The 27,905-nt window shown below is 47.2% G+C and overlaps 1 protein-coding gene across 7 annotated transcripts; it reads right to left on the reverse strand.

Moving 5' to 3' along the window:
- Positions 1 to 27,600, reverse strand: PARP16 (poly(ADP-ribose) polymerase family member 16). Of its 7 annotated transcripts, none has more exons than XM_081513767.1 (8): positions 27,351 to 27,392; positions 26,554 to 26,785; positions 12,358 to 12,495; positions 9,589 to 9,795; positions 6,331 to 6,502; positions 4,796 to 4,937; positions 3,339 to 3,417; positions 2,005 to 3,010 (listed from the first exon to the last, which is right to left on the reverse strand). In XM_081513767.1, exons 2-8 carry the CDS (start codon positions 26,725 to 26,727, stop codon positions 2,981 to 2,983), a joined length of 942 nt encoding a protein of 313 aa, XP_081369893.1. In that variant the 5' UTR covers positions 26,728 to 26,785; positions 27,351 to 27,392; the 3' UTR covers positions 2,005 to 2,980. The 7 variants fall into 7 exon arrangements, with proteins under 7 accessions (XP_081369890.1, XP_081369889.1, XP_081369893.1 ...); XM_081513765.1 differs by having other exon boundaries at positions 26,554 to 26,840; positions 27,054 to 27,392; XM_081513764.1 differs by lacking the exons at positions 2,005 to 3,010; positions 3,339 to 3,417 and adding an exon at positions 1 to 1,048.
- Between the last annotated feature and the right edge of the window lie 305 nt (positions 27,601 to 27,905).

Below are 27,905 nucleotides of genomic sequence, written 5' to 3' on the forward strand. Positions count from 1 at the left end.
TTTTAAATGGAAGAAAACATTTTAGTACATAATAGTAATACATTCATCTTTATACCAACACAGTCCTAAAGTATAATTTTAGATTGTTTTTTAGATAAAGGGGCCCATGAAGGCAAAAGTGCCCAGGGCTCATGAAAGTCATAAAGTGGCCCTGTCCTGTCCTAGTCTTCCCTCATGTCCATTCCAACCCTCCAGGCTCCAGCGATTTCCTTCCCTCATATAGAAATGTATCTGTCCATGGAGCCCATTGGCTTGGAAGCTCCTGGAGGTCAGGACCATTCTTCAACCATCCTCATGTCCCCATCATAAGCCCAGTGCCTGTCCCACAGTCACATCAGGTATTGTACAACCCCTTTTTTTTTGGAAGGTGGGAAAGAACAGAAACCTCAGAAAAATGGGGGTTAGTTTTTAAATAAATATTGTGGTGTTGGAGAAGACTCTTGAGAGTCCCTTGGCCTGCAAGGAGATCCAACCAGTCCATCCTAAAGATCAGTCCTGGGTGTTCATTGGAAGGACTGATGTTGAAGCTGAAACTCCAATACTTTGGTCACCTGATGCGAAGAGCTGACTCATTGGAAAAGACCCTGATGCTGGGAAGGATTGAGGGCAGGAGGAGAAGGGGACGACAGAGGATGAGATGGCTGGATGGCATCACCGACTCAACGGACATGGGTTTGGGTAAACTCCAGGAGTTGGTGATGGACAGGGAGGCCTGGCGTGCTGCAGTTCATGGGGTCGCAAAGAGTCGGACACGACTGAGCGACTGAACTGTCTGACAACCCCTGGAAACTGTGCTCATGTCAGGTCTGTATAGTTGGACTTTGTTCACATCCCCTGTGCTGCACTCTACTGAAATTGCGGCCAAGTTCACCAATGATGTCCAACTCAGTAAATCCAATCAATACTTCTCAGGTATAATCTCGTTTGGCAGCATTTGACACTGCTCACCAAGACTTCCTTTTCACTTCTGTGACACTTCACTGTTCCAGTGTCCCTGGACATTAGTGCTTTACTTTGCATGCTCCTCATAATCTCCTCTGCTGGGCCACTGAAAACAAAACAATAATAACAGCAGCTGAAACATATCAGCTACTTACTCTACTGTAACTGTTAAGTTCTTTTAATCCTCCAAATAATCCTAAATCCACTTTCCAACTACCAGCTAAAGTAATTTTTCTGCAAACCAAATCTGATCACATCATTTCCTTGCTTAAAATCTAATGGCTTTCCCCCACCCACAGCTTTTAAGGTCTTTCATGATCTGGCCCCTGCCTCCCTCCAGCCCCACTTCTCACCATAGCCTCTTCCTTTATGACCCTCTCCTGCTTTTAGCTTCTCCAGCAAAAACTCCCATGTCTCTGCATGTGCTATTCACACTGCCTGAAACACTTCTCCTCCACCTCTTAGCCTAACACTGATGGCTGTTTCAGGATCCAGTGAACATCCCCCTCTCCTGGGAGCCTGGGGAGGGCTGTATAGCATGGTGCTTATGAGACTGACACTGAAGCCAGGTTCAGCCCTCAGCTCTGCCACTTCCTAGCCATGTAACTTTGGGCAAGCTATTCAACATTCTGGGACTTCATTTTCTCATCTGTTGTGAGGATTAAAGAAGTAAGTACATGAAAGGTGACAAGGCTCAGGGTGACCCACACCATGTTAAGATACCTTGCCAACTGTTTTCCAAAACTCCTTTATAATATCCTATAATGCCAACTTCACTCCTGAGAATGTCTGTTGGTCTGCCTACCTTGCTAGATTGTCAGTTCCATGAGGGCAGGGGCAGTTGGACCTGATGATGCTCCTATTTCTAGTGCCTGGTACATAGTAGGCGCTCACATTTGCTAAATCAATGACTATAAATGTAATGCCTACAGATATCCTAGAGAGATATACTCTCCAGAAGACGGCCACCTTGAACATGGAAGGAAAAAGAGGATGAAATTTTTCACAACGATGAATACACAGCAGCCTCGCATTGAGGCCAAAAGCAGTCACAAAGGCAACTTGAAAATTAGGAAAATATCTTTATTATTTCTGAAATGTTCCAATATTCAATGTAGAAACCATGACAGTGGGCTTTTTCACAACTTCACAAATTATAGAAAAACAGCTTTCCATCTTCTTTACAGAAATCTCCCCTCAAAATCAGGGCTCTGTGATGGCTGACACTGGGCAGGAAGGAGGGGCAGAGAATACAGCAGGTAGAACCAGTGCTCTCAGAGCAGCCTGAGGCTTTTCCTGCACATTTAAAGCTCAGGCTGAGTCCCAGAGACCTGCAGGCCCTGGGAGGGAGGCGTGGCCCATGCACGCCTGTGGCCCACTGAGGCCGGCCTCTGCTTCAAAGGACGGCCACCTCCAGAAGGCCTGCAGTGTGGCACTTGCGGCTGACCGGCCATGATCAAGGCAGCTTTGTGAGAACGAGAGCAGGAGGCAAGCCTGCAGCTCAAGTGCTTTTTCTCTAAAGCACGGCCAGGAAAGAGGCTGTGGTCACCGGCCAAATGGTGCTCTAGGTTTAGAAATTTCCCCTTTTAGCTCACAAAAACAAATTGTCAAATAATTATTAAAAAAAAAAATCAGAAAACATTTGGTTCCATTTAGGCTGAAATCAGCAATTAGTAATTTTTAGAAAAAGACGACTTGAGTTGCTCATCGTTTTTATCAGGTCTCAGACTCCTTCCTTTCTCATCCGCGGTTGGGTGGAGGGGTTACAGTTGTAGCAGAGGACTGTTTGTTGATGTGAGAAAACTGTGAAAAGTGTTTTGCACTCGCATACAAAGGCTGATGGAATTCAAAATGATCCCACCGAGTTTTATGAGAAACAGGACTGTTCCTCTTGGGTGTCTCAAGTCAAAACAAGGCAACTGCCTAGTGATTTATAGTCCCCACTACACATATTCTGCCTTCCAGAGGCATTAGAGAAGGGCCGATGTCCACCAGAAGCAATTGTAAACACCCCACAGACAGCCTGGACACTTTGTTTTCAAATGCAGCAGGACTTTCTCCTTTGGCCCTGGGAAAAAAGCCAACTCCCTAAGACTGTTTAGGAAGGAACAGACAGAAAATCTCCCCCAAAAGCTAAGAGGGGCCAATGCCCTTCCGTTGACGAGAGGGGCGGAGAGCATCGTCAAAGGCAACTGATACATTTATGGCATATGAAAATTGTCCTGTGGTCCCCAAGTGGCCCCCAGGCTTGACCTGACTGGATGGCGGGCACAGGAGGTACAGAACGAGTCATCATAAGGCACGTGATTGAGGTGGCCCCCACACCAGGCCCAGAAAGATTATCTCTTCGCACGATTCCAAAAGTGTTGGAAAGCTGAGGAGTTGATGACACTCACTGTGAGCAGCAGCAGCAGATACAGGGTGATCATGACCGTAAACCAATGGCTGGAGACCCAGGAGAGCTGGCTGGAAGCCCTGCTTCAGCGGGGGTGCGGGGGGAGTGATGTTGGAACAAAGAGAAAAATATTTTTTTAAAGGGTATGCAACAACTTCTGGCTCAGAGAAGATGAAATGATGAATTTCGTCCTCTGAGTGAGCCATGAAATGAAGCTTCATGCGTGCTCCTTTGCTCAAAAAATCTGGAGCTGTTTGCCCTGGCGCAGACATGCCTTTCACCAGAACATTTTCTAAATGTACAAAGACAGCTATGCAATGAGCTCATCCTGATCTTTTATAGCTCCTCTTGTACCTTTTATAACCAGTCTTTTTTTAAGCAAGACTATGGTATCTAGACAGATGACCTCGCTAAGGCAGATGACCAGATGGCGGCAGGTGGCAGGGTATTTAGCACAAGGCTTTTCACTTTCAGACATGCAAAGATCTCACTCTGAGCAGGGGAAATCCTCTCTGACCCACTGGGAGATGATCTAAGCCATCCAAATGTGCACTACAGAGACACTGCAGGAAGGAGTGGGAAAGGAATGGAATTTTCAAGTAGAAAAAGCCAGATGATTTTAAACCACAGGATACTGTCCCCCAAACTTAGGAACCCTGTACATAGTTCCCAGATTTAAGGGGAGACAATTTTACTAGTTTATTGAATCCTGAAGCATAGAAGCCACTGATATAGACAAGCAGGAGTTGGGAGTATTAACAATAACCCTTTCCTGTCTCTAACCTGCTCACCTGTTGCTCATCCCCATGAGAAACTCTACCATGGTAGAGTCTAAACCCCCAACAATGCAACAAAATCTCAAAGTGACCCCCAACCCCAGAGAGCCCTGCCAAACCCCCAAATACACACTGCTGGAACAGCATGAGGAATCCACCACTCCCAGATTCTTACAGGCTAGAATGGCCTCATCTGCTATTGGATTCAACACTATAATTTTAGAGATAAAGATGAAGCATCTCAGGTCCAGCAAGGAGCAGGTGGTGGTTTGAGAGTCACTGTGAAAAGTGACTGAGCCAGACGGCACAGAATCAGAATCCCAGCCCAACCGTGGCCCCACCCTCTCACTCAGCTCAGCCCAATCAGTGGATTTCAGCCTGTGATCAGGAGCCTAGGTGGCTAAGGGGCTTCACGGTTTGGCTTCATTCAGTCCCTCAAGTTATTTGTGTTCACAAAGCTATTCCTCACTAGAAAATACAGTCCCCTAGGGCCAGGACCACATTTTATTCAACCTGTATTCCTCACTCCTTACCCCTTACATGAAGCAGAGTGCTTTATATATTTTAAACATAGCTGCGGTTTAGGCTGAGGGAGAGGGGCCGCTGACAACCAGGAACCCACTACTGTGAACACAGCCCTTGGTTGTCCTCCTGGACTTCGTGCAGCAACCGTCCTTCTCACCTGTTGGGCTGCTTCTGCGAGTACACCAACAGGTACTTCACTCGCAAGAGCTGGTTATTGGTGACCACAAAGTACTTTGGAGGGACATCGCCCCCTTCACTGTGCTTGATTCTTGCTCTCCTGCGATCTATCTCCTTGGAATCTGAATAAGGAGAAAAAGCACAACTTTACAGGGGGAAATACAATAACAAAAGCAAACAATGAATAGAAACGAGGCAAGCCTCCTGGTCCTGAGGGTGGAGAGGCCCCCGGCAAGCAGAGGAATGGCCTGTGTATGTACAGGAAGCAGGACTAAAAACAGGCGAGTCCAACAGGCAGACCACCAGGAAGAGGGAAAAGGAAACAGGAAAGTGAAAAAAGATACAAGAGGATAAAAAAGAAAAAGACTGAGTGGGGAAAGCAGAGGGAAGCAGCGGATTGTTGGCCACAACAAAACAATCATCTGGGACAACAGGACTTGATCTGAAACCAGTCTTTTAACAGGCACTTTAAATTAACCATTCTGGATTCCAGCTTCCTAGAACACTCACCTTCCACCCTTCGTAACATGACTTGTTTAAAAAAAAACAAAAAACCTTTCCTTATAGTAACATGAAAAAGAACCAAAAAAACAACAACCAAAAAAACCCACAACAGGCCGCAGCTTCGTGACAGCAGACATTACAAGGTCTTGTCCTGATGTTTAATGTCACAGTGTGCAGACTTCCTAAGAATTATACAAGCGAATATTCATGCTGTCTGGTGTGGGAGAGTGGCGTCAGACCTGGGCCCGTTCCTCAGGATTCCAGTTGTTTTACATTAGGGGCCAGGAACAGACAGTGTTCTCAATTCTCTCGGTGGAACCAACAGGCCAGCTCTGGAGTCTAGAATGACAGTTCTGTGACTTCTCTGCCTTTCAGGACAAAACAGCAGGGGGCAGAGCTTTAAGGGACAGATCCAGAGAGCAGACTGGGGGCCCCACTGGTCATCTGCTCACTGGAGAGCCCAGGATTTACCCCCACAGCCTCAGCTGCCCCTCACATCCTCCTGGGGCCCCAGCACACACCAGAGCGGCCTGGAGGAACAGGGTGAGATGCATCGTTCGCTTCAGTTTAGCAAATGTTTATTGAATGTCAAGTACGTATCAGGCTCCCTGCTGACACTAGGTGCCGAAGAGTGAACGAGACCTGGTTTCTGCCTTCAAGGAGCCAGTGCTCTGGCCTCACGTGTTCATTTTCATCTTCTCTACCCCAAAGCTTTCCCTGAACACCAGGACCCACCGTGACCGCCCCCTCCTCTGAGCTATCCCATGGACCTTATCAGCACCTTTAGCTGGCACTCCTGACCTACTGCCTTGCAGTAGGTGATAGCCTTTCCACTTGTGTTCAGTCCCTAAGGAGACAGCTCACTCCCTGAAGGCAGGCTCTATCCTACACTGCTCTGCACCCAGCCCATCCCTTGCTGTGCAATGGGTATTCCACCCAACAGCTGGGCCAAAGGCAAGAGCCTGACACCCAGAGGCCTGCAGCCCAGGTCAGGGCCAAGTGCTTACTCACCCTTCTTCTTCGTTTGGCACTTGACGTCTGGATGGTCAATGACCTCGCACACGGCCACGCAGCTAAGGATGGGGCCGAGGAGACTGTGCTGCCACCCGTGGCCATGGGGGCTATAAATGAGGGCCAGGCTCAGGTCACTGGTGAGGTAGGTCCCTTCCCCAAACAAGGATGTCTAGAACGGCGGAGATCAACAGAAAACAAACAGGGCTGGGTGAGTGCCGAGTAGGTGCAGCAAAACAACACACGTCTTTCTACAGTAGAGTTGTTAACACAAAGTCTTCCAGCCTCTTCTTCCCCCAGCAAAAGACATAAGATCAAACAATCCCATGACATCGTCACAGGCTTATTACAAAACACATTCCTATCTGACCACCGTTTAACTGACTGTGCATGTGGCTGACTAACCTGGCAAACTAGTAGTTCTAGTGCTTAAGGTTGAGTAAGAAAAACACAGGTGTTAAGAGCCCAAACGGACCCACGTTTGAACCCTGCCTACTCCTCTAACAAGATAGCAAGTAATATAAATTCTCTGGGCCTCAGTTTCTACACCTACAAAGTGGTGATAATAATCTCTTCTTCACAAGGTCATAGGCAAGGATTCAATGAGACGATGCACATAAAGCACCACGCAGAACAGCTGGCACAAGAGAGGGGTGGGTATTCCATCACAGGCTCCTGTGTCTTAGGGTATCAGTAATTCCTGCTCCATGACTGGATTAAGCATGGTGATGCTGACAGGCTTGCAGAAGCAAAGTCATGCCCCTATGTGCAGGGAGAGGGGGGTCACACCTAAGTGACTAGGGGAAGTAATCTGAGTGATTACTTGGGAAAGAAATGAATCTCTCAGACCAGACACTGTAACCAAATAAGGCAGGACTGTATGAGAAGCAGGGTTAAGTTTTGTGTTGGTGCAGACCAAGAAAAGGTCCAAAATTCTAAGAGGCAGGTCCCTGGTGGCAGGTGCTAACTTGCTGTCCTCCACAAGGAAGCAGGCTACGTAAAAGAGAAGGATCTCAGGTGAAACACCTGCAAGCTGAACCTATAGCAGGCATAGCAAACACATCCTTTGCCCATGGTAGACATCAATAACCACTCGCGATGCCAACTTAAAAATATCAATCATGGCACTCATTCATACTGATTCAGACTCCTTCTCAACACAACAGTCCAAGTAACTGCTACCAGTGGATGGAATTTGACATAAGTTGTAATTCAAATTCTATCTCTGGGCCTCAGTGTCAGTATCTTAAGATGACTGAACGGCCTTACACAGCTCACTGAACATCCTCTACTTGAGAACCGAGAAACATCCTGGTTTCCACAATCCTCAACCAATTAAGTGAAACTGAGGGGAAGCAAAACAAGCCTCTGCTTGGCCATTTTACAACGTCCCCATTATCTCAAAAGCTAGAACAGACCCTCTCCAAGGAGGCAATGTCTCTGATCTGACCCCACACCCATTTCTGCTTATGCCTGCCATGTATACACAATTCCCTAGACTCAAGACCCATGCGCAGGAGAGCACAACAGCAGGCAACTTGGGAGTATCTCTACCAAGGAAACACTCTTAGAGCTTCAGCTGGCAGGCAGGCTCCCTCAAGCAAGCCCCTCACTGAAAACCCAGACAGAGGAGGCCAGAAGAACCTCCACTTCACCAAAGGGCTCTGATGAGATGCTTCTAAGCAGCAAACCCCTCAACCAAGCAAAGGCTTGGTTACAAGACTGGACTCGGCTGGCAACTTCTTCAGACGCGCTCTAGTGTGAAGTGTAGGGCCCCTGGATTCCAGTAGCCTGGCCATAAATAAGCTGAGAGCCAGAGTAAACACGCCCGTCCTCCTCAACAAAACCCAACTGCGATAATCAGCTGCAGCAGTGCTGGAAAAGTCTTTCTGAGTCAGCTACAAATGAGCCCACGGCTCACGGAGCCAGCCCCCAGACAAGGCCGATGCTGGCACAACTAACGGAGAAGCTGCACCCCTCCAACCACCTCCACTCCACAGTCCCTCTCCTTCAGCCTCTAAAAGAAGCCACTGCTTCCTTAGTGCTTCAGTACAGGAAGAGCCCTTTGCGTATGTGAAGCGTTTCAGTCCTGTCAGGACACCAGAAGGTGGGGAATGGCATCCTATTTTACAGATAAGGACCCCGAGGCTCTGAGAGGTTAAGTAAATTTGCCCATTTAAAAAGAGGGAGGAAAGGGACTTCCCTCATGGTACAGTGGTTAAGAGTCTGCCTGCCCATGAAGGGGACACGTTTGATCCCTGGGCTGGGAAGACTCCACATGGCGTGGGGCAATTAAGCCCGTGCGCCACAACTACTGAAGCCTGCACACCCCAATGAAGAGTGGCCCCGCCTGCCCCAGCTAGAGAAAGCCCATGTGCAGCAATGATGACCCAGCACAGCCCCCCCCCCAAAAAAAAGGTGCAGGGGAGCTCAAGGAGGGAGCTCCTCTTAATTTCCTCAATGACTAACTCTCTTGGAGGGTCCCCAAGGCAAGTACTTCTCAAACTTCAACATGCATATGAATCACTTGGGAGTCTACTAAATTGTGATTTCTCATATGATGGGGTCTGGGTGGGCCTGAGATTCCACGTGTTCAACAAGCTCTCAGTGATATGGTCCAGGGATCAGGGATCATGCTGGGAAGACCGGGCTGGCCACACAGTACCATCACCTGGGGAGCTCTGGAAGCATACTGGTGCCTGGGCCCTACTCCCAGAGTCTTTTTTTTTTAAATATAAATTTATTTATTTTAATTGGAGGCTAATTACTTTACAATATTGTATTGGTTTTGCCAATACAAAAATGAATCGTGGCATGAATCTGCCACGGGTATACATGTGTTCCCCATTCTGAACCCCCCTCCCACCTCCCTCCCCATCCCATCCCTCTGGGTCATCCCAGTGCACCAGCCCCGAGGACCCTGTCTCATGCATCCTGACTTAATTGGCTGGGTAGGTAGCCAGGCATCCGGACTCTTAATAGCTCCCCCAAGTGATTCTAAATGTGCAGCCAAGGCTGGGAACCATCTTTAAAGTGACGCTTCTCAAACTTTCATCAGTAGAGGAATCCCCTGGAGACCTGGTTAAAATCCAGGTTCTGACTCAGGTCGGGTGGGCCAAGGATTCTGCATTTCACAGGCTCCTAGGTGATGCTGATCACACTTTGAGCGGCAAGACCTCAGTGAACCCACCTACCCCCACCCTCACCGGCTCTGACCACCCCCCTCACTGCCCCCGATGTCAGCAGACTGGGGCCCACCTTGTTCAGGTGGCAGTGCAGGCCATTGTGGATGATGGAATGGAAGTTTTCTAGGCGGCTCCCGTGGAAGGCGTAGATGAGGTCCCGTTCTCCTTTGGTCTCATAAAATTTGGTGTTGGCTGGGTCGGAGTACTCAATTTCAAACAGGAAGTCCGGCACGGGGACAGGCGTGTGAGGGGTACCAGTCAGCTTTTGGATCTTTTCAAACTTGAAAACATGCAGGAAGTCGCAGTTTTATTTGGGAAGCTGATAAAGAGTGCTGCCAAAATGGCCTCCTAAAGCCTTGGGCTTAGCTCCTATGGGCTCTGCTCATGAGAACAACTGGTTTCACAGGAATAAAAACATCAGTTTATAAACAAGTTCAGAGCCTACAGCTCGAGACTGCTTTCCTCTAATGGTGTTTTCCCCTACAGTCGGTTAACTAAGAAGCATGAGTTGTACCTTCTAACTAAAGATCACATCTAATTTTCATTACACTTTCACATTTATTTCCTGCATTCCATCTTTACAATACTAACAGGAGCTAGAAAGGTGTGATAAATCACAAAGCTGGCCACAAATTTTTCCTCCCATCCCTGTCCACTCACCTTTCTGTAATGTGACTTTGCAGGTGGAATTCCACCAAGATTTCATTGGAAGATGGGATCAATTTCTCCACCCCTTAAATCGTCACTTCTCTTGGCTAATGGGACCTTGGTAAGCATATGGCAAACAGAGACTTGAAAAGAGCTTCCCTCTCCCTTGTCTGTTGCTGGGAACCCTTCACAAGCCCTGCAAACCTTCTACAGGATGACAGCCTTGCAGAAGCAGGCACCAGCCACAGCAGCCTTCAGCTGGGATAGCTGAAGCCCCATATGCTTAAGTGAGGTTACCCTAGAACAGCCCCACGTGAGCCAGCCCTGCTCAGGAGAACCACCCGACCAACCCAGAGAATCATGAGAAGCAGTCCGTGTTGTTTCAAGCCAGTAGATTTTGGGGATGGTTTGTGATGCAGCAGAAGTCAACTGATATGCAAGGATGAACTCCTTTCTGCTGCTACTGCTGCTGCTGCTGCTAAGTCACTTCAGTCGTGTCCGACTCTGTGCGACCCCACAGATGGAAGCCCATCAGGCTCCCTCGTCCCTGGGATTCTCCAGGCCAGAATACTGGAGTGGGTTGCCATTTCCTTCTCCAATGTATGAAAGTGAAAAGTGAAAGTGAAGTCACTCAGTCGTGTCCGACTCTTAGCGACCCCATGGACTGCAGCCTACCAGGCTCCTCTGTCCATGGGATTTTCCAGGCAAGAGTACTGGAGTGGGGTGCCATTGCCTTCTCCGGAACTCCTTCCTAAGGGGTAATAATGCTCTTCAGGGCAGAGACCGCATCATTTCTGTAATTTTCAAACAGTATATCCCAGACCAAAGTCAGTCTGTGGTAAAGTTTTCCCTGGGTTATGATTAAAGGACAAAAATAAGGGCAATTTCACAGATATATTTACACTGATATAAGGCTGTCATGAGCCCTTCTTTAAAAGAACTATCCTTTAGCCGGAGGTCAGGGCCATCCTCCCTTTTTCATATTAAAATATCCTTTTGTAAAATGATATGCTATAGACTAATGTCCTTACTTGGGCACAATAAATAAAAAGTTGATAATCCTGGATCCCAACACTTCATATTTTAATGGAATTTAACTGCTCTATAATCAAACATCAAGAAGCAATTGCTGTATCTACTTGGCCTATAACACCCAACAGCCAGTAAACGCCTGATGAGGAAGGAGTAAATCTAAATTTAACAGATGACAAAAGTGAAACCCAAAGATCATCTAGGAGTTAGCAGCCCAGCCTGGACCTGAATACAGATATCCTGACTCCTACTCCAGGGATGCTGATGTTTTCTTATCACCCAACATGGATGCAGGATTTCCCTAGACACCAAAAACTGAGATACAAAATTCTATGCCATGTAAGGAGGATTTTTGTCTTTAGCAGGAACTTGTAAAATCAAATGCTCTTAAATTAAAAATGATTAAGTGAAGAATGGTACAGACAAACCCCTGTTACCACTTAGAGGTAAGACACCAGATCAGTGATCTGTCAGTCTACACTTTGACCCTTGTCATCCCAGCCTGTCCCTGCAAGATCCCAGCCAGGCAAGGGAAGCCAAATTACGGAGTGTCTGCCCTGTGCCAGAAACTATACTGGGGGTGACACACGTTCTGTCATAGCTCCCTTCTGAGCTGTTAATATTCTCAATTTACAAACAGGGCGAAGAAGACTAATAGACGGGATTTGAACCCAGAGCCTGAGAATATCCACCACTTTGGTCTGCCTCGTTGCTTCCTGAGAGCTGGAATGTTTTAAGCTGTGGTCAAGGATCCCCGCCTTGTTAGAAATATCTGGGGTGCTTGTGATAGCCAACATTTTCTGAGCCCTTAGCATGTGTCCTTAGGCATTATTCTAAGTGATAATATTAATTTAATTCTCAGAGCCAGTTCACTGATGGAAGTATACTATTATTATTCCCATTTTACAGAGTGAAAACTCAGGTACTGAAATGTGCCCAGTAACCTGCTCAGTGTCACACAGCTAGTAAGGAGGGAGAACACAGCTTTGCCCCGCCAATATGCAAACTCCTGGGCCCCACTCTAGACATAGAATCAGAATCTCTGGGGACAGGGTCCAGGAATCTACATTTCCAACAAGCTGCCCAGGTCATGCTGGTGCACAAAGAGGTCCCACAGCTCTCCAGGCCCAGAAATCTGTGATCCTATACACCAAAGTCTCACCTCTGACTTCCCTGCACTGTGGATTGTCAGGACCTTTGAGGATAAAATCCAGCTCATCAGGTCCCAGGCCCATGGGTCTTTTTCTCCTGAAGACTGGAGAAGTTCTTTCAGGTTAGGTAACTTGCTGGCATCTGCAAGCTGAAGTGAGGAAAACTGTTAGCAAGGATCCTGGGGGAAAATGATAGTAACCAGGTGCCCTCTAGTGGTAAGGCAGGCAACTTGCACTTCCTTCATGTTCCAAGGAATTTCTTGCTGCTGCTGCTGCTAAGTCGCTTCAGTCGTGTCCGACTCTGTGCGATCCCATGGACGGCAGCCCACCAGGCTCCCCTGTCCCTGGGATTCTCCAGGCAAGAATACTGGAGTGGGTTGCCATTTCCTTCTCCAGTGCATGAAAGGGAAAAGTGAAAGGGGAGGGCAAAATGCCTAAGTCTGTGATCCCTTTCCAAATACTGCCCAACTCCTAACGCTCTGAACACTGGAAGGTTATATGTAACTCAACAGGTACAAAATCTAACCTGAAGTGCTTCCCTAGTGGCTCAGTGGTAAAGAATTCACCTGCCAATGCAGGAGATATGGGTTCGATCCTTGGTCTGGGAAGATACCACAATGCCACTGAGCAACTAAGCCACAACCACCAAGCCTGTGCTCTAGAGCTGGGGAACTGCAACTACTGACTCACACATCCTAGGACCCGTGCTCCACAACAAGAAAGTCACAGCAACAAGAAGCTCGAGCACTGCAACTAGAGAAAAGCCCATGCAGCACAGCCAAGAATAAATAAATAATTTTTTAAAAACTTAACCTGAGCGATGTGAAGTTCATTTCATCAAATTATCTCACTTTGTGTTACTATTAATGCAATGTCTTTTTCTGCAGGACTTTTAATACCTGATTATGCGATGCACCCTGCTGGAGATATTACCAAATACACAGTATATACTGTGGGTACAGGGTTAACAAAGCCTATTCCCTTCAGCATGAATTAATTTCCTATCCACTGTTCTCCTGGAGACCAGATAAAAGAAATATAGCAATGACATACATAACCAAGCAACACTGCTTATGGTAACTACAACCCAAAATGGTAACTGCAGCTGGATTGGAAGAAACTGTGAGTGAGGAATCCATGGTTTGGGGTTTCCCTGAGTGTGGTGACTTTTTGTGAGGACTCTGGTAGCTATGTTTATGATATTGTTACTAGAGGGACCAGCCTCCATGGAGCACGGGGCTTCATTAGACCAGAGCAGTTCCTGTAGCCGCTCAACGTGAATCTCATCTCCTTAACACCTGAGCTGTCACACTTGAGGGCAAAGACTAGCTCCTGGACCTCTTTGTGGACTACAACAAGGACTTCTGCAGAAATGGAATGCCTGTTGTGAGTTGTAATCCATCCCAGAGCCTTCTGATTTAGGCTAGTACCTGGTATGTGAGGTGGACAATATTGCCTCTGTAATATCAGGCAGAATCTGAATTCCACAACAGATATGGTGCCAGGATTTCTGATTAGCGATTGGGGACCTGGACTAGCAGAGAGCTACAAGGTATCTGTAGCTTTTGCTCAGAAATTAGACTGACTAGAAGCCAAATCTCTCCAGAATGGGATTTAAAACACCACTGCAGACTGGTGCCACCTGTGAACATACTTCCTCCAAGCTTTGCTCATACAGTCCCCTGGAATGCCCCTTCCCCCAACTCTACCAACCCAGGCAACCCCTCTCCTCCAAACCCTTAAACCACTCAGCCCCAATGCTGTCTCTCCAAATTGGCCAGGATTCCCCAAGACCAAGGACTGTCTTGTGTTTTCCAAGTTCTGTTTCCCTGAACATAGAGGAAAGAGCAGATGGATCTCAGGTTGAATCCCCACTCCTTAGGCAAAACACTAGACTTGGCTGAGCCTTGATCTCCTCTCTAACTCGAGAACCCCACTATCTCCATGTGGGTTGTCAGGAAGATCAAAGAAGGTAACAGAATCTCAGGGCCTGGTTTATACAATGTATGTCCATTTCTTTTCTTCTAATTTGTATTTCTCCCTGGACAACACATACCTTTCCCAGGGATGTAGCTGGTACTTCATGAATACCAGCATTTCTTTCCTGTCTCTAGCTAGTTCACAGTTGCAAACCTTGGGGGGTTTAATCCCTAACCCTGTAACATTTCAGAGTTGTTTTATTCCTGTCTCTGTTTCTAAAGATGCAATCAATAGACTCAGGTTTCTGATAAAACTAAATCTGCATGCTTTGTGGGCCATCAGTGGGGATCCAATTTAAAAACAGGGATGTGTAGATGCTCCCCAAGAATTGATGCTACACAGTAGGGAAGCAGAAAGATAAATAATCATGACTTAAAACTATTCAGTGTCATAACAAAGATGGGTACAAACTACAAAGGGGACCAGAAGAAACTCCTGTTGGGTAGGTGCTGGGAGAAAAGGGAGTGGTCAGGAAAGGCTTTGAAGGGGAGGTGCTGTGTGATAGAGTTGGACAGGCAAAGGCACAAGAAGCATGGAAGTGCAGCCTGTAGTCGGGGGCGTGGATGGCAACGAGGGAAGTTAACTGCAAGCTCTTTTCCTGGGTGGCTCAGGCTCTAATCTGGGCTCACCCCTTACTAGTTGTATGACCTGGGTGAGCTAACTTTCTGTGTTTCAGTTTCCTCAAACACATAATTGGAATGAAATTAGCCACTTCTCAGGATCCTGCTGAAGGTTAACCAAGTTAAACTAGTACTGTGCTTAGAGCAATAAGAAGGCATTAAGTTAGTGGGGCTGCCAAGGCTGTTGTCATCATTAACTGCAACTGGTTCAGTGTGGCTACAACTTAAGAGTGGGGGGGAGGCGTCACCAGGAGGAACAGGAGTGAGAAGATGGCTTGAGATGAGCCTGTGAAGGACCCTGTACCCTCCTTTTGGACTCTGACTTTTTTGCTCTGTAGGCAACATGGAGCCACTGAGAGTACCTGAAGATGCATTCCAAATGATATACCCTCAGGTACACCGTGGTCTCCACCGGCACTCTCTCCTACTCCTGGTCCACACCTGTTATGCCAGAGTCTTATCTCCCATTGGAATGACCATACCCATCGCTGCTCTCAGATCCCACCTGTGAGCCACAGCCTTCGCCAACAGTCCAGATGGAGTCATGGAGGCCTCACAAGAGACTGTCAGTTAAGCAAGGCCCCTTTCAGGGTTCAGTCTATGGAAGGGGGAGAGACCCCTCTCAACTCTGAGCTAGGCCCAGGCCTCTTCCCACAGCTCCCTGCCCACACAGGGAGGCACTGCTGTTGCATTATTCCCATTTGCAACAACACAGATGGACTTGGAGGGCATTGTGCTAAGTGAAATAAGTCTGACAGAGAAAAACAAATGCTGTATGATATCACCTATACGTGGAATCAAAAAATAAAACTAGTGAATATAACAAAACAAACACAGATATAGAGAACTAGTGGTTATCAGTGGGAGGAGGAAAGGGAGGAGGGGGAAGAAAGGGACAAGGGGTTTACGAAGCACAAACTACTATGTACAAAATAGACAAGCTACAAGGACATACTGTGCAGTGAAGGGAATGTAGTTAATATTTTATATTAACTATAAAGGGAGTATAACCTTTAAAAATTGTGAATCACCGTGTTATATACCTGAAACTTAATACTGTAAATCAAGAATACTTCAATAAAAGAAATTTTTTAATTTTAAAAGATATATATGTACATGTATACAGACATACATAAAAGTGAGGAAACTGAGGCTTGGACAGTTCAAATACCTTGCCTAGGGTCACAGAGCTATTCAGTGGCAAGGCAGCGACATGAAGCCAGGTGGCCTGATGCAAGTCCATTCTTCATGATGCTTTCCTACCAAATCAGTGGAGAAATTTAGCAGTGGACTATTTTAGCCCAAAAGAGCAATTCCAGGAGAACTTTAAGAGGCTGCTTGGGAAGCTCTAGGTATGTTTCCTGAATAACACAGCCAAAACAGCTAGCTACTGTCTATGCCTAAGCCCTGTCAAAGGGCTTAAGAAGAAAGATGTATGTCATGTGTGGTATAGGGGGTGGTGAGGGGGTGAAGAAGACAAACTCTCCATCTAGACAAGAGTAAGGAACCACAGTTGGTGACAGGAAAAGGCATTTATCAACAACTGGATTGAGGGGAAAGTGTTCAGGAGGAGGGCAGGCATTTATAGGGGCTGAGGAGAAGGCAGACGGAAGGATTTTCAAAGCAAGTAGGATGGGAGTGGAACCTTGAAGGAGGGGGTAGAATTTTGAGAGGAAGAGAATTCCCAGGGAAAGAGCATGGCGAAGAGGCAGAGAAGGGAACAGTGCCCCTCCCAAAAGATGGCCCAGGGCTCAAATGCCCCAAGGCCAGGGAAGTGATGAAAAAGAGTAAGAGGTTGTCTAGGAAAGAGTAGTGAGGACTGTGTTGCACTGGAGGCCTGTCAAAGGGCCCAGCCACCAACCTCCAGGTGCTTTCTGCCTAAGGGCCACCTCTACTCAGGTTGTGGAGCCTCAGACTTTTTTCTTCCTTATAAAAGACCAGATGAAAAACAAAACCTGTCATGCCGCAGGCCACATTTTTGCAGCCTCTGCTCTAAGGAATAAGGAAGGATTCAGTTGGAGAAGTGGCTGAAGGAGCCTGGGCAAGTCCTGAACGCTGGACACTGCTAAGTGGTCAAAGGGGTTTGAGAAAGCAAGAGGTGGTCTGGGTGACTGAGAAACCAAGAGCAAGGAGCCAGCAGGGGACAAGCAGAAAAGAGAGGGGACCAATGACCTTAGAAGGAGACAATTCAATCTCCTTGCTTAGGGTCGGGGTTGGGCGAGGGAGGGAGGGAGGGAGCTGGGAGGGGAACAGGACAGCTCAGTGGACACTGGGCAACACTCCAGATCAAACTCTCCTGGGGACATGGCCCAAGACACTGTGTTTACAGAAGTTGCCACAGGTGATTCTTATCACCAGGAAAAGTGGGGATACTCAAGCTTCGATGTTAAGCACTATTGTCCTAGAAGGGCTGGCAGCAGGAAAGAACATCTGAAAAAAGAAAACCAAAAAACCTTGTCTAGGAAGATGCCTGAGGCCATGATTACTAGCTGTGGGTGGAGGTGCTGGAAGGAAATGAATCAAAGGTACAGCCAAGGTCACCAGCCTCAGGGACCTGACAACAGAGTGACACCTGGAAAAATGGGGTGGCCCACTGAGATGAAGGCAGCAAAGATAAGACAGCAGAGTTACATACAGGTTGACCTGGCTATGCACAAACCTAACGTATGAAACTCCAATACTTTGGCCACTTCATGCGAAGAGTTGACTCATTGGAAAAGACCCTGATGCTGGGAAGGATTGGGGGCAGGAGGAGAAGGGGACGACAGAGGATGAGATGGTTGGATGGCATCACTGACTCGATGGACATGAGTTTGGGTGAACTCCGGGAGTTGGTGATGGACAGGGAGGCCTGGTGTGCTGCAGTTCATGGGGTCGCAAAGAGTTAGACACAACTGAGCGACTGAACTGAACTGAAGGTATGAAAACCTCCAGATGTTCAAGCTGGATTTAGAAAAGGAAGAGGAACCAGAGATCAAATCGCCAACATCCGCTGGATCACAGAAAAAGAAAGACAGTTCCAGAAAAACATCTACTTATGCTTTATTGACTACGCCAAAGCCTTTGACTGTGTGGATCACAACAAACTATGGAAAATTTTTAAAGACATGGGAATAACAGACCACTTTACCTGCCTCATGAGAACTCTGTATGCAGGTCAAGAAGCAACAGTTAGAACTGGACATGGAACAACAGACTGGTTCCAAATCAGGAAAGTTCGGTTCAGTTCAGTCACTCAGTCATCTCCGACTCTTTGTGACCCCATGGACTGCCACATGCCAGGCTTCCTTGTCCATCACCAACTCCCGGAGCTTGCTCAAACTCATGTCCATTGAGTCAGTGATGCCATCCAATCATCTCATCCTCTGTTTTCCCCTTCTCCTCCTGCCTTCAATCTTTCCCAGCATCAGGGTCTTTTCTAATGAGTCAGTTCTTCACATCAGGTGGCCAAAGTATTGGAGTTTCAGCTTCAGCATCAGTCATTCCAATGAATATTCAGGACTGATTTCCTTTAGGATAGACTGGTTGGATCTCCTTGCAGTCCAAGGGACTCTCAAGAGTCTTCTCCAACACCACAGTTCAAAAGCATCAATTCTTCGGCACTCAGCTTTCTTTATAGTCTAACTCTCACATCCATACATGACTACTGGAAAAACCATGGCTTTGACTAGATGGACCTTTGTTGGCAAAGTAATGTCTCTGCGTTTTAATATGCTGTCTAGGCTGGTCATAGCTTTTCTTCCAAGGAGTAAGTGTCTTTTAATTTCATGGCTGTAGTCACCATCTGCAGTGATTTTGGAGCCCCCCAAAATAAAGTCTGTCACGGTTTCCATTGTTTCACCATCTATTTGCCACAAAGTGATGGGACTGAATGCCATGATATTAGTTTTCTGAAAGCTAAGTTTCAAGCCAATTTTTTCACTCTCCTCTTTAACTTTCATCAAGAGGCTCTATAGTTCTTCTTCGCTTTCTGCCACAAGGGTGGCGTCATCTGCGTATCTGAGGTTATTGATATTTCTTCTGACAATCTTGATTCCAGCTTGTGCTTCATCCAGCCTGGCATTTCACATGATGTACTCTGCATGTAAGTTAAATAAGCAGGGTGACAACATACAGCCTTGATGTACTTCTTTTCCTATTTGGAATCAGTCTGTTGTTCCAAGTCCAGTTCTAACTGTTGATTCTTGACCTACATACAGATTTCTCAGGAGGCAAGTAAGGTGGTCTGGTATTCCCATCTCTTGAAGAAATTTCCACAGTTTGTTGTGATCCACACAGTGAAAGGCTTTGGCACAGTCAATAAAGCAGAAGTTTTTCTGGAACTCTCTTGCTTTTTCGATGATCCAACAGATGTTGGCAATTTGATCTCTGGTTTCTCTGCTTTTTCTAAATCCAGCTTGAACATCCGGAATTTCGCGGTTCACATATTGTTGAAGCCAGGCTTGAGAATTTTGAGCATTACTTTGCTAGTGTGTGAGATGAGTGCAATTGTGCAGTAGTTTGAACATTCTTTGGCATTGCCTTTCTTTGGGATTGGAATGAAAACTGACCTTTTCCAGTCCTGTGGCCACTGCTGAGTTTTCCAAATTTACTGGCATACTGAGTGCAGCACTTTCACAGCATCATCTTTTAGGATTTGAAATAGCTCAACCAGAATTACATCACCTCAACTAGCTTTGTTTGTAGTGATGCTTCCTAAGGCCCACTTGAATTCACATTCCAGGATGACTGGCTCTAGGTGAGTGATCACACCATCATGGTTATCTGGGTCATGAAGGTCTTTTTTGTACAGTTCTTTTGCATATTCTTGCTACCTCTTCTTAATATCTTCTGCTTCTGTTAGGTCCATACCATTTCTGTCCTTTATTGTGTCCATCTTTGCATGAAATGTTCCTTGGTATCTCTTAATTTTCTTAAAGACATCTCTAGTCTTTCCCATCCTATTGTTTTCCTCTATTTCTTTGCACTGATCATTGAGGATGGCTTTCTTATCTCTCCTTGCTATTCTTTGGGACTCTGCATTCAAATGGGTATATCTTTCCTTTTCTCCTTTGCCTTTACCTTCTCTTCTTTTCTCAGCTATTTGTAAAGCTTCCTCAGACAATCATTTTGTCTTTTTGCATTTCTTCTTCTTGGGGATGGTCTTAATCACTGCCTCCTGTACAATGTCACGAACCTCCATCCATAGTTCTCCAGGCAGAGACTCTTATCAGATCTAATCTCTGGAATCTATGTGTCACATCCACTGTATAATCATAAGGGATTTGATTCAGGCCATACCTAAATGGTCTAGTGGTTTTCCCTACTTTCTTCAATTTAAGTCTGAATTTTACAATAAACAATTCACGATCTGAGCCAAAGTCAGCTCCCGGTCTTGTTTTTGCTGACTGTATAGAGCTTCTCCACCTTTGACTGCAAAGAATATAATCAAATTGATTTCGGCATTGACCATCTGGTGACGTCCATGTGTAGAGTCTTCTCTTGTGTTGTTGGAAGAGGATGTTTGTTTTCTTGGCAAAACTGTTAGCCTCTGCCCTGCTTCATTCTGTATTCCAAGGTCAAATTTGCCTGTTCCTCCAGGTATCTCTTGACCTCCTACTTTTGCATTCCAGTCCCCTATAATGAAAAGGACATCTTTTTGGGGGGTGAGTTCTAGGTCTTGTCAGTCTTCATCGAAACGTTCAACTTCACCTTCTTCAGCATTACTGGTTTGGGCATAGACTTGGATTACTGTGATACTGAATGGTTTGCCTTGGAAACGAATAGAGATCATTTTGTCATTTTTGAGACTGTACCCAAGTACTGCATTTCAGACTCTCTAGTTGACTATGAGGGCTACTCCATTTCTTCTAAGGGATTCTTGCCCACAGTAGTAGATATAATAGTCATCTGAGTTAAATTCACCCATTCCAGTCCATTTTAGTTCACTGATTCCTAAAATGTCGATGTTCACTCTTGCCATCTCCATTTTGACAACTTCCAATTTACCTTGATTCATGGACCTAACATTCCAGGTTCCTATACAGTATTGCTCTTTACAGCATCGGACTTTACTTCCATTACCAGTCACATCCACAACTGGGTGGTGTTTTTGCTTTGGCTACGTCTCTTCATTCTTTCTGGAGTTATTTCTCCACTCTTCTCCAGTAGCATATTGGGCACCTACTGACCTGGGGAGTTCATCTTTCAGTGTCCTATCTTTTTGCCTTTTCATACCATTCATGGGGTTCTCAAGGCAAGAATACTGAAGTGGTTTGCCATTCCCTTCTCCAGTTAGGAAAGGAGTACATCAAGGCTATACATTGTCACCCTGCTTATTTAACTTATATGTAGAGTACATCATGCGAAACACCGGGCTGGATAAAGCACAAGGTGGAATCAAAATTGTCAGGAGAAATGTCAATAACCTCAGATACACAGATGACACCACCCTTATGGCAGAAAGTGAAGAAGAACTAAAGAATCTCGTGATGAAAGTAAGAGGAGAGTGAAAAAGTTGGCTTAAAATTCAACATTCAAAAAACAAAGATCATGGCATCTGGTCCCATCACTTCATGGCAAATAGTTGGGGAAACAATGGAAACTGTGACAGACTTTATTTTGGGGGGCTCCAAAATCACTGCAGATGGTGACTGCAGCCATGAAATTAAAAGACGCTTGCTCCTTGGAAGAAAAGCTATGACCAACATAGCATATTAAAATGCAGAGACATTACTTTGCCAACAAAGGTCCATCTAGTCAAAGCTATGTTTTTTCCAGTAGTCATGTATGGATGTGAGAGTTAGACTATAAAGAAAGCTGAGCACTGAAGAATTGATGTTTTTGAACTGTGGTGTTGGAGAAGACTCTTGAGAGTCTTTTGGACTGCAAGGAGATCCAACCAGTCTATCCTAAAGGAAATCAGTCCAGAATATTCATTGGAAGGACTGATGCTGAAGGTGAAACTCCAATATTTTGGCCACCTGACGTGAAGAACTGACTCATTAGAAAAGACTCTGATCCTGGGAAAGATTGAAAGCAAGAGGAGAAGGGGATGACAGAGCATGAGATGGTTGGATGGCATCACTGACTCAATGGACATGAGTTTGAGCAAGCTCCGGGAGTTGATGTTGGACAGGGAAGCCTGGCGTGCTGCAGTCCATGGGGTCACAAAGAGTCGGAGATGACTGAGTGACTGAACTGAACTGAACTGAAGGCATGAAAATCCAGATTGACTAAAACAGATTAGGGGTGAGAGTCTACAAGAGTCCTCTTCATAAAAAGAGTCATCACGGGGACCCTTTAAAAGGATGGTTCTCTACCCTGACCACACACCAGCATCACCTGGAAGCTGGAGAGTTGTCTACCACCATCTCATATACTGATTGGCTGATGGTGACAGAGATGATAAGAGAATCTACATCACTGAAGCATTAGGAAGATTAAATGAGTTACACGTAGTCCTCCTGAAAACAGAATTAAAAAAATAATCTGAGAGACTGAGAAGTTTACACTGAGATACCAAGCATGTACCTAAAGGACACTTATTGACCACACTGAATCTGTTTCCTACCATTTCTTCCACTACTCAGCACATGAGTGCCCATGAAATGATCAAATCAATTAATAGAAAAACTACATGTTCTCTGCAAATATGTCGAGGTTCCACCTCAAACCAATTAAATCAGAATATCTTTGCGGTGAGACTCAGATGTCAGTAGTTTCTGAAGCTTCCCAGGTAATTCCAATTCAAGCCAAGGTTGAGGCCCTTATAAAGAATGATCTTCCCAGTAAATGTTAATATTCAATTTCCAATCTGGAAATAAAGCAACAAAAACCTTCCTTAGAAAGGTCTGTTAGCTGATGAACCAGCAATTTCACCTTTTGGAATTTATTTCAAGAAAATAACTAGAGATATAAGCAATGATTAATGTAATAGAAAGACCTTAATTTGCTGACCAGGGATCAAACCCGTGCCTTTGGCAACAAAAGCGTGGAGTCCTAACCACTGGACCCCCAGGGAATTCCCACCATAGCATTATTTATAAGAGCAAATTTGTTAAAATTGTGTAGGAACCCAGACGAAGGACTCCTAACTGCTAGGAAGTGGAGGCACAGAATAAGAGGAGGTTCCAGCTGTAATCTTAAAGGATGAAGGAGAGTTTGCAGGGACAGAGAGGGGGTGGCCTGGAGAGGACAGGGAAGAAGCTTATTCACATTTTAATCCAGACACTGAGGAGTCAGTTTGTCTAGACATTATAAGCCAGACCTGAACCAACAGTCATTGGAGAAGTTTGGGCCCCCAAGTAGGAGACAGGAATAGTGTAGACTAGCTGCAGTGCTTCTCAGGCTTTACTAGGCACACAAACACCCACTGAAAGTCGTCAGTCGTGTCTGACTCTTTGTGACCCCATGGAGTATACAGTCCACGGAATTCTCCAGGCCAGAATACTGGAATGGGTAGCCTTTCCCTTCTTCAGGGGATCTTCCCAACCCAGGTCTCCCACATTGCAGGTGGATTCTTTACCAGCTGAGCCACAAAGAAGCCTACAAACAGAAACACCCATGGATCTCCTTAAAATGCAGATTTTGATTGGGTAGGTCTGGGGTGGGGCCCAACAAGCTTCATTTCTAACAAGCTCCCAGGTGATGCTGATTCTGCAGGCCCTCAACCACACTTTGGGTGGTAAGGGGCTGAAATTAATACAAAAGAGCCATCCCCGCCCACCTTCCACCCCCAGCAAGGGTCTGCAGAGACCCTTGGAGAACCAGGGCACGGTTTTCTAGGGGGAAAAACAAAACAAAAAACCTTATGGCTGTGACATCAGTGACAAGATTCTGCGTCAGTGATTCAGGAATGTGAACTGTACAACCTGAACTTTGAGGGGGCTGATGGTCAAGGCTATTGGACATTCCAAGAATGCTATAGATTCTCTGACCTGAAAAGAACTTAGTCAACTCTTCCCAAGAAACAGAATCAAAAACCCTCAACCTGGGCAATGAGCACATACCCAGTGTGATTCCTCAAACATCCGATAAGCACCTCCCAGGCCAGGCACTGGGAATATGAAGAACTAGTACAAAATTGAAAAGCTGAACACTGATAGAAATGTTCTCAAAACAAGGCACTTGAGAGATGATTTGGAATTTGGGGGGCTATGAAATAATCAAACCTGGGTCTCCTATACTGAAGGCAGATTCTTCACCATCTGAGCCATCAGGGAAGAACAGGCCAGAGCCATGCTAAGCCTCAGAGTGTGGTTCAGCAGGGGGCAGTCTCAGGAAAACAACTGTCAATGAAGTAATTTAAGCCAGAGCTCTAATTTTTGGAAACTGCAACATGTGTGTTACAGGTGTTAGGACACCTCATAGTGTAGAGAAAATTAATTTTAAATTGTTGAAAATGATACACTATTTCACATTACTTCCAAGTGCTTTTAGCCAAACAAATTAAAATGGGAGATGTTTTTCTAGTAGTTGTGACACAGGAGCTCAGTTGCTCTGAAGCACGTAGGATCTTCCCTGATCAGGGATGGAAAATGGGAGACTTTTAAAAGCTACAAACCTTCCTTCTCCAAGTAACCACAAAATGATCCAGAAGGCCGAGTCCAGATCTGACTCCCTTTTAAAGGTTAACCTATGAGTCAGAGAGACACAGGTCCAGATAACAAGTTCTCTGCACCTTTTCTTTAACTCAGGTAACATGTGGCAAAACGAAACCTAAAGTGTGTTTATCTAAGAACATGCCCATGCCCCAAGAGGTCGTGCCAGGCCCTGCCTGGTGAGAGGTTTCTCCTCAGAAAGAGCTTCTGAAAGCCATGCCTAAAAGAAAACCAAGAATCTGCACGGCCTGGGCTAATTTCCCTAACTCTGGGGCCCAATAAGGAACGGTAACAGGTTGGGATGGTAAGAATCTGTGTTTTTTCAGTGGCCCCTGAGAGAAAGCGTGCACTGTCTAAAAATGGCCCCAAAATGAGCCCCATGCTCAGGACAGTCTATTCCTACTCAGGAGGCGGCTATTTGCAGCTACCCAAATTGTCAATGCTTGCCTAAGGGATTACGGGTATGGGAGGAAGTGTATGCCTCAAACTGAGGGCACTAATAGCTATGGAGAGGGATGTGGGACAGGGTGAGCTCCATCAGGGGCGCTTATACTTTATCACTTGGATTTTTTATAACAAGAATATAATCAAACATTACTTGTACAATTAACATGAATTTTTTAAAAAGCATGAACAAATCAATGCATGAACAACTCCAAAGATCCCTTTGCATTTATCCCATATCCATCAGAGTAACCTGATTCTATTCTAGCAGAAAGAGAACATGCTGAGCATTCTAGTCCATTTGGATGTTTCTTGGAAAAAATTAATAAAGCGTATTGTGGGGCATCACCTCTGGTGAGTTTGGTCCCTCTGACCCCCAGTTTTTTCTCTCCCGAACAGATCCCTCTGTCACCCTGCCACCACAAGGGTCTTATACATCCTGGATGTCACTACTGCCCTCCCAGACCAGGATAAAATCTACACATCTGGGCAGATCATGCCCAGCCTTGCTTGCTCTGGATGGCCTCATCTTTTCCTGTTCCCCACAAAAGTCACACGGAAGCACAGACTTGCCCTTCTTGGTGAGATCCTGGTATTCTGCCCATCCTGCTACTCCTCCTGGAATACCCTTCCCTCCTCTCAGCAACTCCAAATCCTCCATGTCCCTGGGGACTCAGCATGGTGTTGTAACTGCCCCTGGTTAGTGCTCTCTGATTCCAGCCCACTGCCAAGGCGTAGAGTCCTGCTCTGGGCTTCCATGTTGTATACAGGGCTTACCCCATAGGAGAGGTGATCAGACTGTTAACCTCTCCTTGAGTCTTTTAATTTTGTATCCTTAGCACCTGGCCCACAGCAGGACCTCAGTATATATCCACTGACAAAACTGAAGAAAGGTTCATTCCCCAACACTCTGATAGCACAAATGTACAGAATTAAATATTTGAATTTGCAGAACAAACCGTGGGGGAAGTCAGTCTGCTTGCCTCTTTTTCCAACCTCCCATTCCCTGTACCCTGAAACCACTATGCACTGTGGCCAAGACCTGAAGCCCCCTCAAAACATCCCTAGCCTAAGCTGCAATGGACCAGGTAGGGGCCAGGAAGCTGGGCTGTTGTCCCTTGACCATCTGGGAGTGAAAGCAAAAAGGGTCACCCAATACTGACTACCTCATCAGAGAAATAACAGCTCACATGTGTACTGGACATATGTTACAATTTATAAAAGTACTGGCCACATATTATGTCATCTGAAGATGAGGTCCGGGTGGCTTTGATGACTTACAATGTCTCATTATTTGCAAAGGGATAGATAACTTCCTATTTAGCAGAATCAGCTGATTTACTAGGAAATGCTGTTGGAGGCCTATGCAACTGTTGAATTCCCCACTTCATCTCGGGGAGCCACTTGGGAGTGTCAATATCTAGGGTGTCGGGAGTGTTCTGAGCTCCTGGAAACAAACCTTCCCCAAGACTAGGCTGAGGGTGTTAAATGCGGGGCTGGCACCTTCACGAACACGGGTTCCACACACAACGTGGCCCGGACGCAGTGCCGTGGCGGCAGGGGGTTAGGGGAGCACACTCACCAGGGCCTCGAAGTCCTTGCAGTCGTGGCGGGCATAGGATGCGGGGAAGGGCCGCAGCACCGAGTCACGCTTGTAGCTCCTTAAGGCCGAGGCGAAGAAGCTGCAGCGCAGGTCGGCGGCCAGCACGTCACGGCCTGCCGCCTCCCTGACGGCCGCCCAGCCTGCGGGCTGCATCCCGGGGCGCCGCGCGTTGCCGGGGGAGACGCGCCGAGGTGCGGGGTCTGAGGGGGCGCTGTAGGTAGGGCCAAGTCTGCGGTCAGTGCGGGGCTGGGCCCGCGGACAATGGGCTAGAGGGGCCCGGGGTCCCTCGGCCGGGGGTGAGCTAGGCGGAGAGAGGAGATGACAGGGTGAGAGCGTGCTGACGAGTGTCTTCTGCGGGGGGCCGAGCCACTCGCCGCCCAGGGAGACTGGCGGGTGAGGAGAGGGACTGGCCGGGACCGCGGGCCAGCGCGAGGGGTGGGCCGGAGGATAATGGGGCCGGCCGGCCGGGGATCCCGGGCCGGGGGGAGGGGCTATGACATGGGTGAGACGACAGCGTCCTGACACGTGTCCTCTGAAGCGGCCTGGGGTGGGGGGCACCCCCAGCGGGGACCGCGGCCCGAGCCCTCTCCCTACGCCGGGAGAAACTGCGGCGCGGCCCGGGCCTTCCTGTCCCGCCTTCGACCGGCGCCGCCGCAAGCCCCGGCGCTCGCCCGGCTGCCCTCGGCGTTGCCTGCGTTCCGCCAGCTGTAGGCGTCCGCTTGCCGCTCGGCGCCCGCCGGATGGACTCCGGCACCCCGCCGAACGCAGGGCCCTACCTGCCCTCCCCGCCGCAGCCGCCGGCGTCCCCGCCGAGCCCCGGGCGCGGCCTGGCGCTCCGCCCGGCCCACGCCCCTTCCCGCGTCCGCCTCCGCCCACTCCCAGGTGCTGGGAGCGTCCGCGCGCCCCGACCCGCGTGGTCTCCGGCTAACTTGTGTGCGGCCCCGGTGGGGTCGCCCACGCTGCTACGGGCCATCCTCGCTGAAGCCCCGAGTAGAAACTGAGCCAGGCGCACTTTTGACCCACCGCGGGCTCAGCCTGCTGGTCGGGCCTGGAGAATAGCTACTACCTACTGCCTCCCTCTGGATTCATATCCCTCCAAAATGGGCTGTGCAGAAAGAGTCATTTAACACCCAGGGCAACTGGGTCTCAGAGGGCTGTCGTGATTGCCCAAGGTTCCACAGCCAGATGCGTGAATCCGAGATTCTAAAAACCAAAAGACATTTCCTCTGCCTTTCAGAATTCACTGCACTGCAAAAGTCTCGGGCTTCTCAGACAAGACCTTTGAGACCCTTCAGGAAAGGGAGCCCCTGGAGACAAGTAATAGGGGAGGA

Source organism: Giraffa tippelskirchi, chromosome 7, assembly GCF_054371585.1.
Source record: "Giraffa tippelskirchi isolate mGirTip1 chromosome 7, T2T-mGirTip1v1.2.pri, whole genome shotgun sequence".
Taxonomy (NCBI): domain Eukaryota; kingdom Metazoa; phylum Chordata; class Mammalia; order Artiodactyla; family Giraffidae; genus Giraffa; species Giraffa tippelskirchi.

Bases quoted from the DNA above. Each gene is read 5' to 3' on its own strand.
- PARP16 (XM_081513762.1), bottom strand. From the start codon at position 27,547: ATGGCCCGTAGCAGCGTGGGCGACCCCACCGGGGCCGCACACAA. The intron at 12,496-26,553 runs GTGAGTGTGCTC...TCCTCACTTCAG, and splicing joins GCAAGGACTTCGAGGCCCTG to CTTGCAGATGCCAGCAAGTT. The intron at 3,421-4,795 runs GTGAGAAGGACG...CCCCCGCTGAAG, and splicing joins TCGCAGAAGCAGCCCAACAG to CAGGGCTTCCAGCCAGCTCT.